Raw genomic sequence first — 14,260 nt, 5'->3', positions numbered from 1 at the left:
CAGATTACAAAACCTCTGCACGAGAATGATGTATATCATGCAGTAACATAATCAACCAATAGAGTATTTAGTCTCACAAAATCAATTCTTGACCAACCCACATTTAAAAACACCACCTGAGGCATCCCACTTGCTAAACTGTTTCTACACATCTTCAGAGCACTTTACATGTAAGTGTTTAAAAAGTCACACAATTGCATACATTTTTCTGTTGTATGTACAGTAAATAACAAATAAGTTTATAGTATTTATTTAAGTATCTTAATCTGTTTTAAATCTGCTGCTTCCAAGTTGTTGCATTAACACACTGATAACTTTTATGTCCAACGACTTGAATATGACACATAAAATGAAACAATGGAAAATCCGAGATGGAATAATCCATCACATTACTCCCTTTCCGTCCTTTTCTTTTTGAATGTCCTTACGTTTCCTTGTCACCATCCAAACTGCATGCACCTTCAACCACCTATCACATGCCCAATGACGTTATGACTTCCAAGCCACCTTGTATCTACTGTCTAGTCCACCCACAACACACGGTCATGTGCCTGCATGGACCACAGGTACAGTAGCCTCTGTCCCACAATCTCTCCACATATATAATTGTTCGTGGATCTTCAAATTGATCCCACCAACTTCCTTAACTCACATCTGATTTCATGCTTTTTCCTAATCCTACGTGTGCCATATGTACAGTGCTATTAAAAAAGAAGGAACAGACTTCAAACATTTATTGCTTCCAAACTACAAAACATAAAAACACAATTCCAATGTTCCTGAGGAGAGAAAAGTTCAAATTTTTATGCATTCATTGTGAGCACCATGTGTTACACAATAAATATTAATAAATTTGAAGTTTTCTCTTTCCAGGTACTTCAGGATTGTGTTTCTATCCTTTGTAGTTTGGAAGCAACTGATGTTTGAAATCTGTTCTTTCTTTTTGAATAGCCCTGTATTTTGTCACAGCAGATACCTAACAGCAACCCCCTCTACACTTATTGAAGAACGCACCATACTGACCTCCCCAAATCCATTTACATATATGCCTTCTCTCTCTCCACCCAACTTCATTCAACAAACACCCACCTGCAGCTCATTCAATTACCACCATTTTGTTTATATTTATTTTCACTCTGAATCATCCTGTTTTAACATCAGTATTATTTTCTTTTAATCTTTTTCAATATACTTCCTATGTTTCATCTATTTTCTTTTCAAAATAAGGTACTCACATGTATTTGTTTGTTTGTTTGTTTGTTTGTGTGTGTGTGTGTGTGTGTGTGTGTGTGTGTGTGTTATCCTTCATGTGGATACTTGCCCATTCCATATCTGCCAACACAGATAAATTTCTCTATCCCCATCCAAAACCCAGCCCCAGATACTGTTCCTGCATTATTGCCTTCCTCATGGAATCTCCTCAATGGCCTGACCAGTGTTTATGCAGTATTTATGCATAGGAATAGACATAAACACTGTAGCAGTGATGAATGAAAAACAGTTAAGAAAGTCAATTATAAATAGTGCAGTGTAGGAAATAATGCAAAATGCCAAAAACTGCAGATGTGAACTTAAGCCTGTCGACATCAACCACTGCTAGCAAGAGGGGAAGGTGCAGACTATGTAAAGAAATATCAATGCTACACAAGATGTTTTGTAAATAAAAGCGAAAGGCATCTGGAGTAATTATTTTTAATTACATTGCAGTCAGCTCAAGACAGATAACCTATAATAACAGATGTTATCAGCTGCTGCGGAAGATGGCCACACAAAAAAAACGTAAACCCACAACACATTCATGAAACTGCCCTCCAAAAGCCTCAGTCCCACAGAAGTATCAATCCTTCCCAAACATCTTATCTTTTGCCCCACTCCCAAATTCAATCAACTTGGGCTTAACTAAAGACCTTCTCTCCTTCTCTTAGTCCCTGCAGAGGTGACACTTTTTTGGCACTAACCACAACCATAGTCCCTGCAGAGGTGACACTTTTTTGGCACTAACCACAACCAATCAGACTCAATCCAAAACCAGTACTGAGCACTGCCTTTCTCATCTTACTCCTTCATCTATCATAATCCAACCCCACTACCCCCATTAATCTCCTGTTACCTTTCCAGAATTTCCTAACCGGAAACCTTGCCTCACCATCATCTCCAAATCTCCCAATAAGGGAACCAAAGCACATCTGCAGAATGAAACACAATCCATCACCCAAAAACTGACTCTGACTTTATAATCCTAATTGCCTACAAATGCTCTGCCACAGTGGTTATCAACTGCAGGGGTTACCTGAATGAGGAAGTCTGCCAACAGTCACATATGTCCACCTACAAGCTACAAGCCCTGCCACAGTGACATCATTCCAAAAATTCAACTGAATCTCTCTCTCTCTCTCTCTCTCTCTCTCTCTCTCTCTCTCTCTCTCTCTCCCTCCCTCCCCTCAAATCCCTGGTTCCATCTTAGAACCTCTTCTCTGAGTCTATCACTCACCTCACCCCACCACTCCCTGCACTTCTATCTTCTACATGCTTCCTAAGGTACAAGGGTTAACTGGAAAGTAATGCTTCCACCTTCGTAACTCTTCAACAGTTGGCAGCATTGGTATGCGGCAGGTACTGGCTTGTTCCGTAGCCTCTTCTCTACAGCTCCAGTTGGTGGGAAGCATTGAACAGTTGTGTTGTTACAATGTAAAGTATGGCATCCTGCGCAGACGGTCATTCAATGCGATTTAAGTAATGTGAAGTCATTGAATTGTTGACAGCAGAAGGTGTCACCCAAAGGAGATTCATCAGAGAACTAAAGCAGTTTATGGTGATTGTGTTGATCTGAATACTGTGCACCGTCGGGAAAATAAGTTTAAAGATACTGAGGCGGGAACATCTGACCTGCGTGACAAACAAAGAGTTTGACGTCCTGTGACAGCAACCATAGAGTTTCACAAGCAAAATGTTGTCAGACTGATTCAGGACAATTGTCGTATCACTCAGAGAGAAACTGCTAGCACAATCGGCATTTCACAACAACATGTGGGTCACATTATTGCTTTGCTTGGTTATCGGAAGATCAGTGCACGATGGCTACCCCAGATGCTGACTCCTGAAATGAAAGCGCACAGACTTTAAATTTGCTAGGAACTACTCTTGCATTAAGAGAATGAAGGTCACGCCTTTCTCCATTCAATTGTGACAGGAGATGAAATTTGGATACACTGTTACGACCCAGAGATGAAACGTCAGTCTATGGAATATCGATACAAAGACTCGCCCAAGAAAAAGAAATTCAAGAGGCAGCCCTCAGCTGGAAAAATCATGGCCACAGTGTTCTGGGATGCAGATGGTGTTATCGATGTTGATTTCCTTGATCGTGGAACAATATATTCAGAGTGTTACTTCACAATGCTGCAAACTCTGAAAAGACAGCTAACAAGGGTCCGAAAGGAAATGGGAAATGTTTTCCTGTAGCATGACAATGCCAAACCATACACTTCATGTGCCACCACAGCAGAACTTCTGAGACTGAATCTCACCACCATATGGCATCCTCCATACAGTCCAGATTTAGTACTGTCTGACTTCCGTCTGTTCCCGATAATGAAAGATGATCTACGGGGACATCGTTATGCTACTGATGAAGACGTTGAGAAAACTGTGAGACTATGGTTGCGGAAAAGAATGTTGACTTCTTCCATGACGGCTTCAGAAAACTTGTTCGTCATTGGCAGAAATGTATCCAATTGGCTGGTGATTATGTGGAAAAGTGAATATTGGTAATTAAAGATCACATTCTAAGGATTATTTCTCAATTTCATTTATTAAAATATCCCCAACCAAACCCAATTAATGAAGGTGGAGGCATTACTTTTCATTCAACCTTCATACATGTGTCCAACTGCGCAGCATCCCAAAGTAGCTGGTCACTGCACCCTCACAGAAAAAATCTTTGCCCATCTAGATCACACCTTCAGGCTATTACCTGTAACCTATCCTACTATATAAAAGGCACTAACCATTACAGCACCCACTCCCCCAGTTACTGTTACAACCTGGTGCCCTGCTCATCAGGGGACTGATGACCATAGAGGTTAAGTCCCATAGTGCTCAGAGCCAGCCCTGCTCATCACTGTCAGTGCCACGTCCCTCTACCTAACATCCCAAGTGTTCATGGCCTTGCCACTACTGAACACTAAATATCCCAGCACCCAATTGACTCCAAACCAACAGCCTCTTGCCTGGTCACTATGAAATACAGTTATTTCTCCTTTGAAGGCATCATGTGTAAACAAATCTGTGGTCCAAAAATGGGTGCTCCAGCAATGGACACTTACATGCCACCATTTTATGCCATTTTATTCATGGGCCATCTAAAAGAAGTTTTTATCCACCTAGAATCCCAAAACCCCTCAAACGCTTCAAATTCACTGATGACAACTTCATGATCTGGACCGAGGGTGAGCATACTCAATGTACATTCCTCCAGAACCATAACATTTCCTTCATTCACTTCACCTGGTCCTCCTCAGCCCAACAAGCCACTTTCCCCTATGTCGACATCCAGCTCAGTGATGGCTACATCAGTACTTCCGTCAACATCAAACCTATCAACCACCAACAATACTTCTACTCTGATAGTTGCCACTTATTCCACACGAAATAGTCCCTCCCTCATAGCATCTATAGTGACGAACAATACGCCAATATGCCAAGGATCTCACTGAGGCCTACACAGACCAAAATTATCCTTCCCCCTTACCCCTATCTCCCATACCTTTTCTTCTCAGACACCTGCCATTCCTTGCATATCCACAGTCTGACCACAAATGGGCACAGCTCCCCTTTCCCCTCCATGACTCAGTACCACCCAGAAATGGAGCAACTGAATCAATTTCTCTGCCATGGTTTCGATTACCTCTTGTCACATCCAGAAATGAGACATATCCTACCCAGTCCCCTCACAGTGGTATTCCACCATCTACCTAATCTATGCAGTATCCTTGTCTGTCCCTAGTCTGCACCTGTTCCCAACCCCTTGCCCCATGGCTCATATCCCTGCAATAGACGAAGATCCAAACCTGTTCCATACATCCTCCCCATACTGTCTACTCCAGTTATGTCACAGACATCTTCTATCCGCCAAAAGCAGAGACACCTATGAAAGAAGTCATTAATCTAGCAACCTAGCTGGAATCACTGTGTGGCTTTTCACATGGGCACATCAACTAACAAGCTGCCTGTCCACATTAGCAGCCACTGACAAACAATGGCCAAAAGACAGCTAGACCACTCAGTTGCAGAGCTTGTCATGCAACATGATGATCTCAATCTCAATGACAGCTTCACTATCTGTGTATTCTTTCCAACAGCAGCTATTGCACAGATGGGAACTCTCCTTGCAACATATCCTTCATTCTCATTACTGTGTTGCCTCACTTTTCCCTGTTCTCCATCTGCCTCTATACCCGTTCCTTTGGTACCACTCTAGCCCTGCACATGCCTTCTCCTGTACAGTCCTTTCCCCTTCTCTACTTTTCGTCTCTCCTCACCCATCTGCCTGCCCAGCATAGATGCTGTTGCTTCACCAAGCAGCCCACTATCCTGCCCTTGTCTCATCCCTGCAGTCTCCCACAACCTGCAGTAGTATCTTCCTTCCCTCCCCCTCCTGGTTTCTTCTGTACGCTACTACCAACCCCAGCTGAGAGCACCACCCACTTCAGACACAGTTACAGTCGGGCATTGGCAACTGGAGTTGACAGTGAGCATGTGTATGTTGTAAATGTGTGACTGTGTATGAGTGTTTTGTCTACTTCTGATGAAGGACTTAGTCTGACACCTAAATAATTTCCAGCAGCCTTCATTCAATGTGATTGACTGCCAGTCAACAACTCTTCTATGTTATAACTTAACATATAAAATGATGAGATTTAGTTGGACAAACAAACAAATACATCATTTAATAACAACATGTGACTTTCTGTAAAAGGTGATATCTATGCGTGAACAAGTGTGGCCTAATTACTGAGATTTTAAGTTGGGTTTCAGTGTACAGTGGTGCCAGTACAAGAATGTGATCAAGAAGAGCATACAATCAATTTACCATTACAAAGCACCCAAAGCAAAGAAAATGGTCTGAATGATAGAGGATACAGTGGCAGCTACATAAAATACATGACTTCTACAATCACATTACTGTACAAACTGGCACACTATTTTGTTACATCCACACCCTTCAAAGTTTCGTACAGAGCATTTTATACATCTTGTAATAAACCAATTACAACAAGGAAGGAAGATTAAGGTTTAACATCCCATCAAGAGATTATTAGAGATGGAGCACAAGTCTGGATTAGGGAAAAATAGGAAAGGACATTAGCTATGTCCTTTTCAATGAAAACATCCTAATATTCGCTTTAATTAATTTATGGTAAGCATGCAAATCTGAATCTGGATGATCAAACAGGGATTTTAACGGATGTCCAACAAATGTGATTCATTGTCTTAAACATTGTATCACTTGACTTTGTAACATAAATTAAATATAAAGAAAGGTCATTCTGTATTTCAAGTCCATATTTGTTTTTTTAGAAGTAAAGTGTGGGATTGTCGAAAATGTGGCCTCATCTTTCTTTGTTTGGAAAAACTATACTAGCCTCCTGCCATAAAATATTTTGTTTTCTTCTCAGATAAGAAAAAGAAATCAATTTGAGTGAGTTCTGTGAACATTATTTATTGACGTGAGAAGTCTTCTATGTTCCTGCATTTATTATATGTTTAACTGTTAATTGCCTCATATACACACATCAAAAAAAGTTTTGCATCACCCTGGTTCCCAGAACTACTGAAGACAGACGTTGACTGTGGATATTGTATCACAGCCACAGTCCCTTTGACTGTTCAGAGATGTCACTAAATGTGCACAAAGATGTAAACAACCATGCATGAGCAGCGCCTATTAGATGGAGGGGGCTGATTGCCGATCAGTTCCAGTCATTCCACTAGGAAGAAGGTACACGGCTCATGTTCGCTGCAGTTCAACCAAGCGTAGATGGTCAATAACCCAGTGTGATGGTGTCCGCATTGTTACTATGTGCCAGTAAGGGCTCTCAACAAGGGAAGTGTCCAGGTGTCTCTGAGTGAAACAAAGCAATGTTGTTTGGACATGGAGGAGATACAGAGAGACAGGAACTGTCAATGACATACTTCGCTCAGACCGCCCAAGGGCTACTACTGCAGTGGATGATCGCTACCTACCACAGGACATCATGTTACAACTCAAACCGAGTGCAATAGGCTGCATGATGCACAACTTCACTCCCAACATCCATGCCGATGTCCATTTTTGCAACCGGGACATCATGCAGCATGGTTCAGATGGGCCCAACAACATGCTGAATGGACTGCTCAGAATTGGTGTCACGTCCTCTTCACTGATGAGTGTCGCATATGCGTTCAACCAGACAATCATCGGAGACGTGTTTGGAGGACACCTGGTCAGGCCGAATGCCTTAGACACACTGTCTAGCGAGTGCAGCAAGTTGGAGGTTCCCTGCTGTTTTGTGGCGGCATTATGTGGGGCCTACATACACCACTGGTAGTCAAAGAAGGCACCGTAATGGCTGTACGGTACATGAATGCCATCCTCCAACCAATAGTGCAACAATATCGACAGCATATTGGTGAGGCATTCATCTTCATGGACGACAATTTGTGCCCCCATCAAGCACATCTTGTGAATGACTTCCTTCAGGATAACGACATCGCTCGACTAGAGTGGCCAGTATGTTCTCCAGACATGAACCCTATCGAACATGGCTGGGATAGATTGAAAAGGGCTGTTTATAGATGACGTGACCCACCAACCACTCTGAGGGATCTACACTAAATTGCCATTGAGGACCGGAACAACCTGGACCAATTGATGAACTTGTGGATAGTATGCCATGACGAATACAGGTATGCATCAATGCAAGAGGATGTGTTACTGGGTATTAGAGGTACCGGTGTGTACAGCAATCTGGACCACCACTTCTGAAGGTCTGGCTGTATGGTGGTACAACTTGCAATAAAAAGGGTGGAAATGATATTTATGTTGGTCTCAATTCCAGTTTTTTGCACAGGTTCCGGAACTCTCGGAACCGAGGTGACGCAAAACTTTTTTTGATGTGTGTATAATTATCAGCCAAAAATATTGTCTCTGATGGGATGGTTTCCAACAGTCATTGTCAAAGTTCCAGAGGGCAATTTTCCTTGCATAATTTTATTTACCATTGCCATCTTATTTACTACTATTATACTTGCATGCTGACTTAGTAATTTTAGTAATTTCTTTCTAAATACTATTCACCTTCTGTGTTATAATATTAGGAAATAAAATATTCTTCTTACCTCTTGTTTTAAATTTGATGTGCATGGATCACAATAATACCTTATACGTACAAGAAGATCTTCAGAAACTTTCAATAAGCATTTGACAGTTGCTGAGTACAAGGCATTATTGGCTGTTGTTTGACTGTTCTCCATTAGTTCAATAAATACCTAGAATATTTTAAATCATGTTAAGTAATATATTTTTATACTTCAGGGAAAAATGCTCACAATTCAGCAGAACGGAAGTTTCTGTATGGAACATATTCTAAATATAATGTTGGTTGGAACAGCAACCAACACAATCAGAAAAAATTTATTTGATTCATTCTACAGTCACGCTTTTATTTTGTCTACAAACCCCTAGCTCTGGTACCAAATATCACGCCACCCAATGATTAAAAAATTACAGTACAAAGTTTAAATATTCTTCAATAAATATTTACAATATTTTTTCCTTATAACAGCAAACATACAGTATAAAGTTCAGCTTTAAAATACTGATAGCCATTACGTAGATATCTTAGTCTGCTTTTAATGTCTTGTTGCAGTGGCAATAGCTTCATTTTTTTTGTTTTAGTAGTTATTTTCTTAAATTTCAAATTTTATGCTGTTTTTATTTTTCATTTTTTTTTACACTGTGACTCTCTTTTATGAAGAATTAATTTATTTAAATAGTAACATTGACCTTTACTTTTAGTAAATGACACACATTTTCAGGTGAGCAAGCTTGAGAACAGAGGTGAGGGGCTGCCTATATTTTAAGGTTGCACTCTATACCACACATCTGCTATCATAGAGAAAAATGTTAATGTTTCCTGAAGAAATTTTAACTGTTTAATGTGATTTTTTGATCACAGGAGAGCCTGATAATAGTATTTGCTATAAAAACTGGGTAGTTGATGACACAATAAAAGTGTGACTGTAGACTACATACATAATTTTTTCTGTACATATTTTATTCAGAGTACAATAGTTAAAAAAAATTACTATGTGTCCTTAGAGGCGAAAAAAAGGATAGATGGTACACATCAGCAAACATTTGCTGAATAACAATTTCATAAATTAAACATATTTTATTATAGTGTGAAATCAAAGATAATGACACACAATAAGTAGAGCAATACTGTGGGTGATTACTGACATGTACAGTTATAAATTGTTAAGGCAGTTCTTGTGACGCTGCTATTACAAATGTCATCTATTTGCAAATATCAATACTACACCTACTGATTTGCAAAGAGTGAACAGAAGAAATCCTAAAATGTTAAGTCTGTGTCCAGTAAAGGAGTGAAGACTACACCAACTACAAATATCATGCTTTCTTTATAACAGAATACGTACGCTCTTGATCAGTTTGCATGGTGGAATATTTAGAAAGATACACAGACAAAGGACATTACAAGATATAAATTCAAACCAAATTGAAAAAGTTATGTGTAAATGAGAAGTATCAATAAACAAATTAAGTTTAAAACTAAAGTAAAAAAGGAGAGTAACACCTCAACAACAAAAAATAATAATCTGTTTAATGTAGAAAGTATTTTTTTTATCACTAGGGTAGAAATAAAATCTGGCAGAGGTGGGATGGAGGGAGGACAGGAGATGGGAGGGGGGACTGGAGAGGTTAGAAGTTATGTTTTCGTGGACTAGTCATACAGTCTTGTAACAAAATTCTACTATCGTATTTTTAGGACACAGGTTACACAAACAGTAGTTAGTTTTATTTGTAATTTTGTTCGCTAGTATTTTACTACACCCCTTTTTTATTTCTTTCTTAATAGATCATCTGAAAATTACTTTGTACAAAGATGTGGCAATGATACTGCTCAATTTGTGTGATCCGAGGCTGAAAAATGCAGTAATTCTATTTCAGGAAGTAATTTTTTGTATTTCTTCACCCTTCATTTTTATTTTCATCTGTCTTTTCAGTTACATTTTGTTCAGCTTTGAATTATGAACAGATGGGAGTTCATCATCACAACCTTGGAATTTGAATCCCAAGTTGTACTTTATTGTTTCCTCTGACTTATTTCTTAAGCCTTTCATCACCCAGATAGAAGAGTCACATTTATTTCACTATCCTCCTCTCATTAGTTGTCCCTTACCCACACCAAAGTGGTAAAAATTGTTCTTAGACATACATGGTGTCTCATGAAATGTGGATGTTCACCAGATAGTGCCATGAGGATGCAGTGTTTGCTGCAGAGAGTGTTCTCCTTCACTTCAGATTGTGTGAAGCATTCTCGATGATCACAGAGGAATCAACTCTTTTCAAGCAATTTTTAATCTTTTCATTATTAGTCACAGCTGAAACGAAATTCACAAAAATTATCATGCTTCTACAAAATCAAGTCAACCATAGTATTTGATTTGTAGAGTTTGCATCGAAAAATGCAGTCTTTGGTTACTGTATGTCTGACACACTTTTACGTCAAATATTGCTGGATAAGAAACACAGCTAAGGCATCAAAATTATGTTTCAAGCTGAAAGCAGTCGTACATACTTCCAATTTGTACTAAACGGGTTTTATATAGTGGAGGTACATTCTGCTCACTTAAAGCTGCAGACACAACTGTCACATATCTAATGTCACATTTATCTTTAGGACAGATATTTCATCTTGTTGTCTAAAGCATGGAAGTTCTATTCCACTACCTTGTTATCCCTCCCCCTCCCTGCCCCAGCCTCCTCCTCAGACCCACCACTCAGATTGCTTCTCCTGTCATGCACAGTTGTTCACAGTCCAGACTCGGCAGCCACAGACAGTGTTAATGTGTGTGCAAGTCGCACTTGCATAAATGTGTTGCTTGTGCTGTCTACTTTAGAAGAAGCCCTTTTGGCAGAAAGCTCTTGTTTACGGTCTTTTTGTTGTGCCTCTCTACGGCTCAACACTCCTCTCTCTATATGCTGAGTAGCAGTTTATCCTGTTCATACTGTCATTATATCATCCTGGATTTTCCATTCTTTTATTTATCATTTACTTGGAATCAATTTGGTTTACAACCAAGTTACAGAGTGCAAAGTCAACAAAATAGAGGTTCCCATGACGTTGCCGTCATCTGTGATAGATGTTATTACATATTTCAAATAGAAATGAGGACTAAAAATGCTCTTGTCAAAGTAGATCTACATCTACATGATTACTCAGCTATTCACAATAAAGTGCCTGGCAGAAGGTTCAATGAACCACCTTTAAGCTGCCTCTCTACCGTTCCACTCTTGAATGGCGTGCAGGAAAAACAAGCACTTAAATTTTTTTGTCCGAGTCCTGATTTCTCTTATTTTATCGTGATGATAATTTCTCCCTAAGTAGGTGGGTGCCACCAGAATGTTTTCGCAATCGGAGGAGAAAACTGGTGATTGAAATTTCATGAGTAGATCCCATCACAACAAAAGATGGTACAGTTTCAACCTACACCATGTTGTAAGGAAAATTTACTCACAACAGCAATCCTTTATCAAACTACATGTGGCACAGCATGTAGTTTCATAAATGTATTTACACTTTCACAGCACCTAATACTAACAGTGTAACACTGTTAGCTTCAGGCGATACTATGACCGTGAGGTCCATGTTATTAATTTCATCCCTGATTGTGATTAAATTACAAAGAGGAATAGTGTGGTGACTAGCTGTATCATGTGTTTATTTTCATACTCCAATATCAAAATGGCAAAGTCTGTTAATGTGGGTCAATGTGACCCGACAATGCCATTCACAAAATAATCTCAGGTGCAAAGCAAAAAGTGTTTGAATGGCAAAGGCCATAAAGAGACATAAACACATGAATTTGAATAGTTCTTCCAGAAAGGTCCATGGTAGAGCACAGTCAGCATACTGTTAAGATTCACAGTATAGAACACTCATCTTTATCAATTACACAGAAGCTGTGCAGCCATGGACTTTATGGTAATTACTGCATCCACAGTACATGCTTGTGGCATTATTTCCACGTCAGCATAGTATTAGATCTGTACTACAGCACGTCCGTCTCTGAACTGCTGTGAAGAGTGAAATGCTGTAATTCTAAGTCCCATTCCCATTTAATTGCTACCTGGTGCTGATAAAGCATTGGACAGTGGTGCAGATGGCAGGGAAGAAGGGACGTGGATGTTGGAGAGCCTGTAAGTGGCTCCACAGCATATTTACATACGGATCAGCTGGAGGTGGTATCAGTTCAGGTGGTTCTGGCTGGTCTTCCATCTGCAGAGGGGACTGTAGGCTCACTCTGGTATGCTGAGCACTGGGAATGATTTGTGGGCACACACAGATCTTTGAAACAACCCAAAGGATCCTGTGGCTTATGGCAGAGCCTGAGGTCGTACTGATGCTGAGACTTGGACACAGCTCTCAATGGTGTGCCCTTATGGGTGACAATGTAGTAGGTCCTAGGTTCAGAACTGTAGACAGAATTGTGTTTGCTATGTTCCCTGTCCCCAATGAACCATGGGCCTTGCCGTTGGTGGGGAGGCATGTGTGTCCCAGCGATACAGATAGCCATACCGTAGGTGCAACCACAATGGAGGGGTATCTGTTGAGAAGCCAGACAAAAACAGGGTTCCTGAAGAGTGGCAACAGCCTTTTCAGTAGTTGCAGGGGGCAACAGTCTGGATGATTAACTGATCTGGCTTTGTAACACTAACCAAAACGGCCTTTCTGTGCTGGTACTGCGAACGGCTGAAAGCAAGGGGAAACTACAGCCATAATTTTCCCAAGGGCATACAGCTTTACTGTCTGGCTAAATGATGATGGCATCCTCTTGAGTAAAATATTCTGGAAGTAAAATAGTCCCCCATTTGGATCTCTGGGCTGGGACTACTCAGGAGGACATCGTTATCAGGAGAATTAAAACTGGCATTGTACGGATTGGAGTGTGGAATGTCAGATCCCTTAATCAGGCAGGTAGGTTAGAAAACTTAAAAAGGGAAATGGATAGATTAAAGTTAGATATAGTAGGAATTAGTGAAGTTCAATGGCAGGAGAAACAAGACTTCTGTCAGGTGACTATAGGGTGGTTGTTATTGTTGTTGTTGTGTTCTTCAGTCGAGAGACTGGTTTGATGCAGCTCTCCATGCTACTCTATCCTGTGCAAGCTTCTTCATCTCCCAGTACCTACTGTAACCTACATCCTTCTGAATCTGCTTAGTGTATTCATCTCTTGGTCTCTCTCTATGATTTTTACCCTCCAAGCTGCCCTCCAATACTAAATTGGTGATCCCTTGATGCCTCAGAACACGTCCTACCAACCAATCCCTTTTTCTAGTCAAGGTGTGCCACAAATTTCTCTTCTCCCTATTCTATTCAATACCTTCTCATTAGTTATGTGATCTACCCATCTAATCTTCAGCATTCTTCTGCAGCACCACATTTCGAAACCTTCTATTCTCTTCTTGTCCAAACTATTTATCGTCCATGTTTCACTTCCATATTTGGCCACACTCCATACAAATACTTTCAGAAATGAGTTCCTGACACTTAAATCTATATTCGATGTTAACAAATTTCTCTTCTTCAGAAACGCTTTCCTTGCCATTGCCAATCTACATATTACATCCTCCCTACTTCGACCATCATCAGTTATATTGCTTCCCAAATTGCAAAACTCATTTACTACTTTAAGCATCTCATTTCCTAATCTAATACCCTCAGCATCACCCAATTTAATTCGACTACATTCCATTATCCTTGTTTTGCTTTTGTTGATGTTCACCTTATATCCTCCTTTCAAGACACTGTCCATTCTGTTCAGCTGCTCTTCCAGGTCATTTGCTGTCACTGACAGAATTACAATGTCATCGGCGAACCTCAAAGTTTTTATTTCTTCTCCATGGATTTTAATTCCTACTTCGAATTTTTCTTTTGTTTCCTATACTGCTTGCTCAAAATTCCGATTGAAT

The 14,260-nt window shown here is 40.1% G+C and overlaps 1 protein-coding gene across 1 annotated transcript in view; it reads right to left on the bottom strand.

Moving 5' to 3' along the window:
* The window catches only part of LOC124603708 (rotatin), a 417,493-nt gene that overhangs the window by 332,088 nt on the left and 71,145 nt on the right, over nt 1-14,260 (bottom strand). Inside the window, exon 5 of the mRNA XM_047136418.1 lies at nt 8,380-8,529. Coding sequence (XP_046992374.1) covers nt 8,380-8,529 — 150 coding nt within the window. The remainder of the gene's footprint in view (nt 1-8,379; nt 8,530-14,260) is intronic.

Source organism: Schistocerca americana, chromosome 1, assembly GCF_021461395.2.
Source record: "Schistocerca americana isolate TAMUIC-IGC-003095 chromosome 1, iqSchAmer2.1, whole genome shotgun sequence".
Taxonomy (NCBI): Eukaryota; Metazoa; Arthropoda; class Insecta; order Orthoptera; family Acrididae; genus Schistocerca; species Schistocerca americana.
The sequence above is the reverse complement of the archived record's forward strand: the minus strand, read 5'-3'. Positions and strand labels throughout refer to the sequence as shown.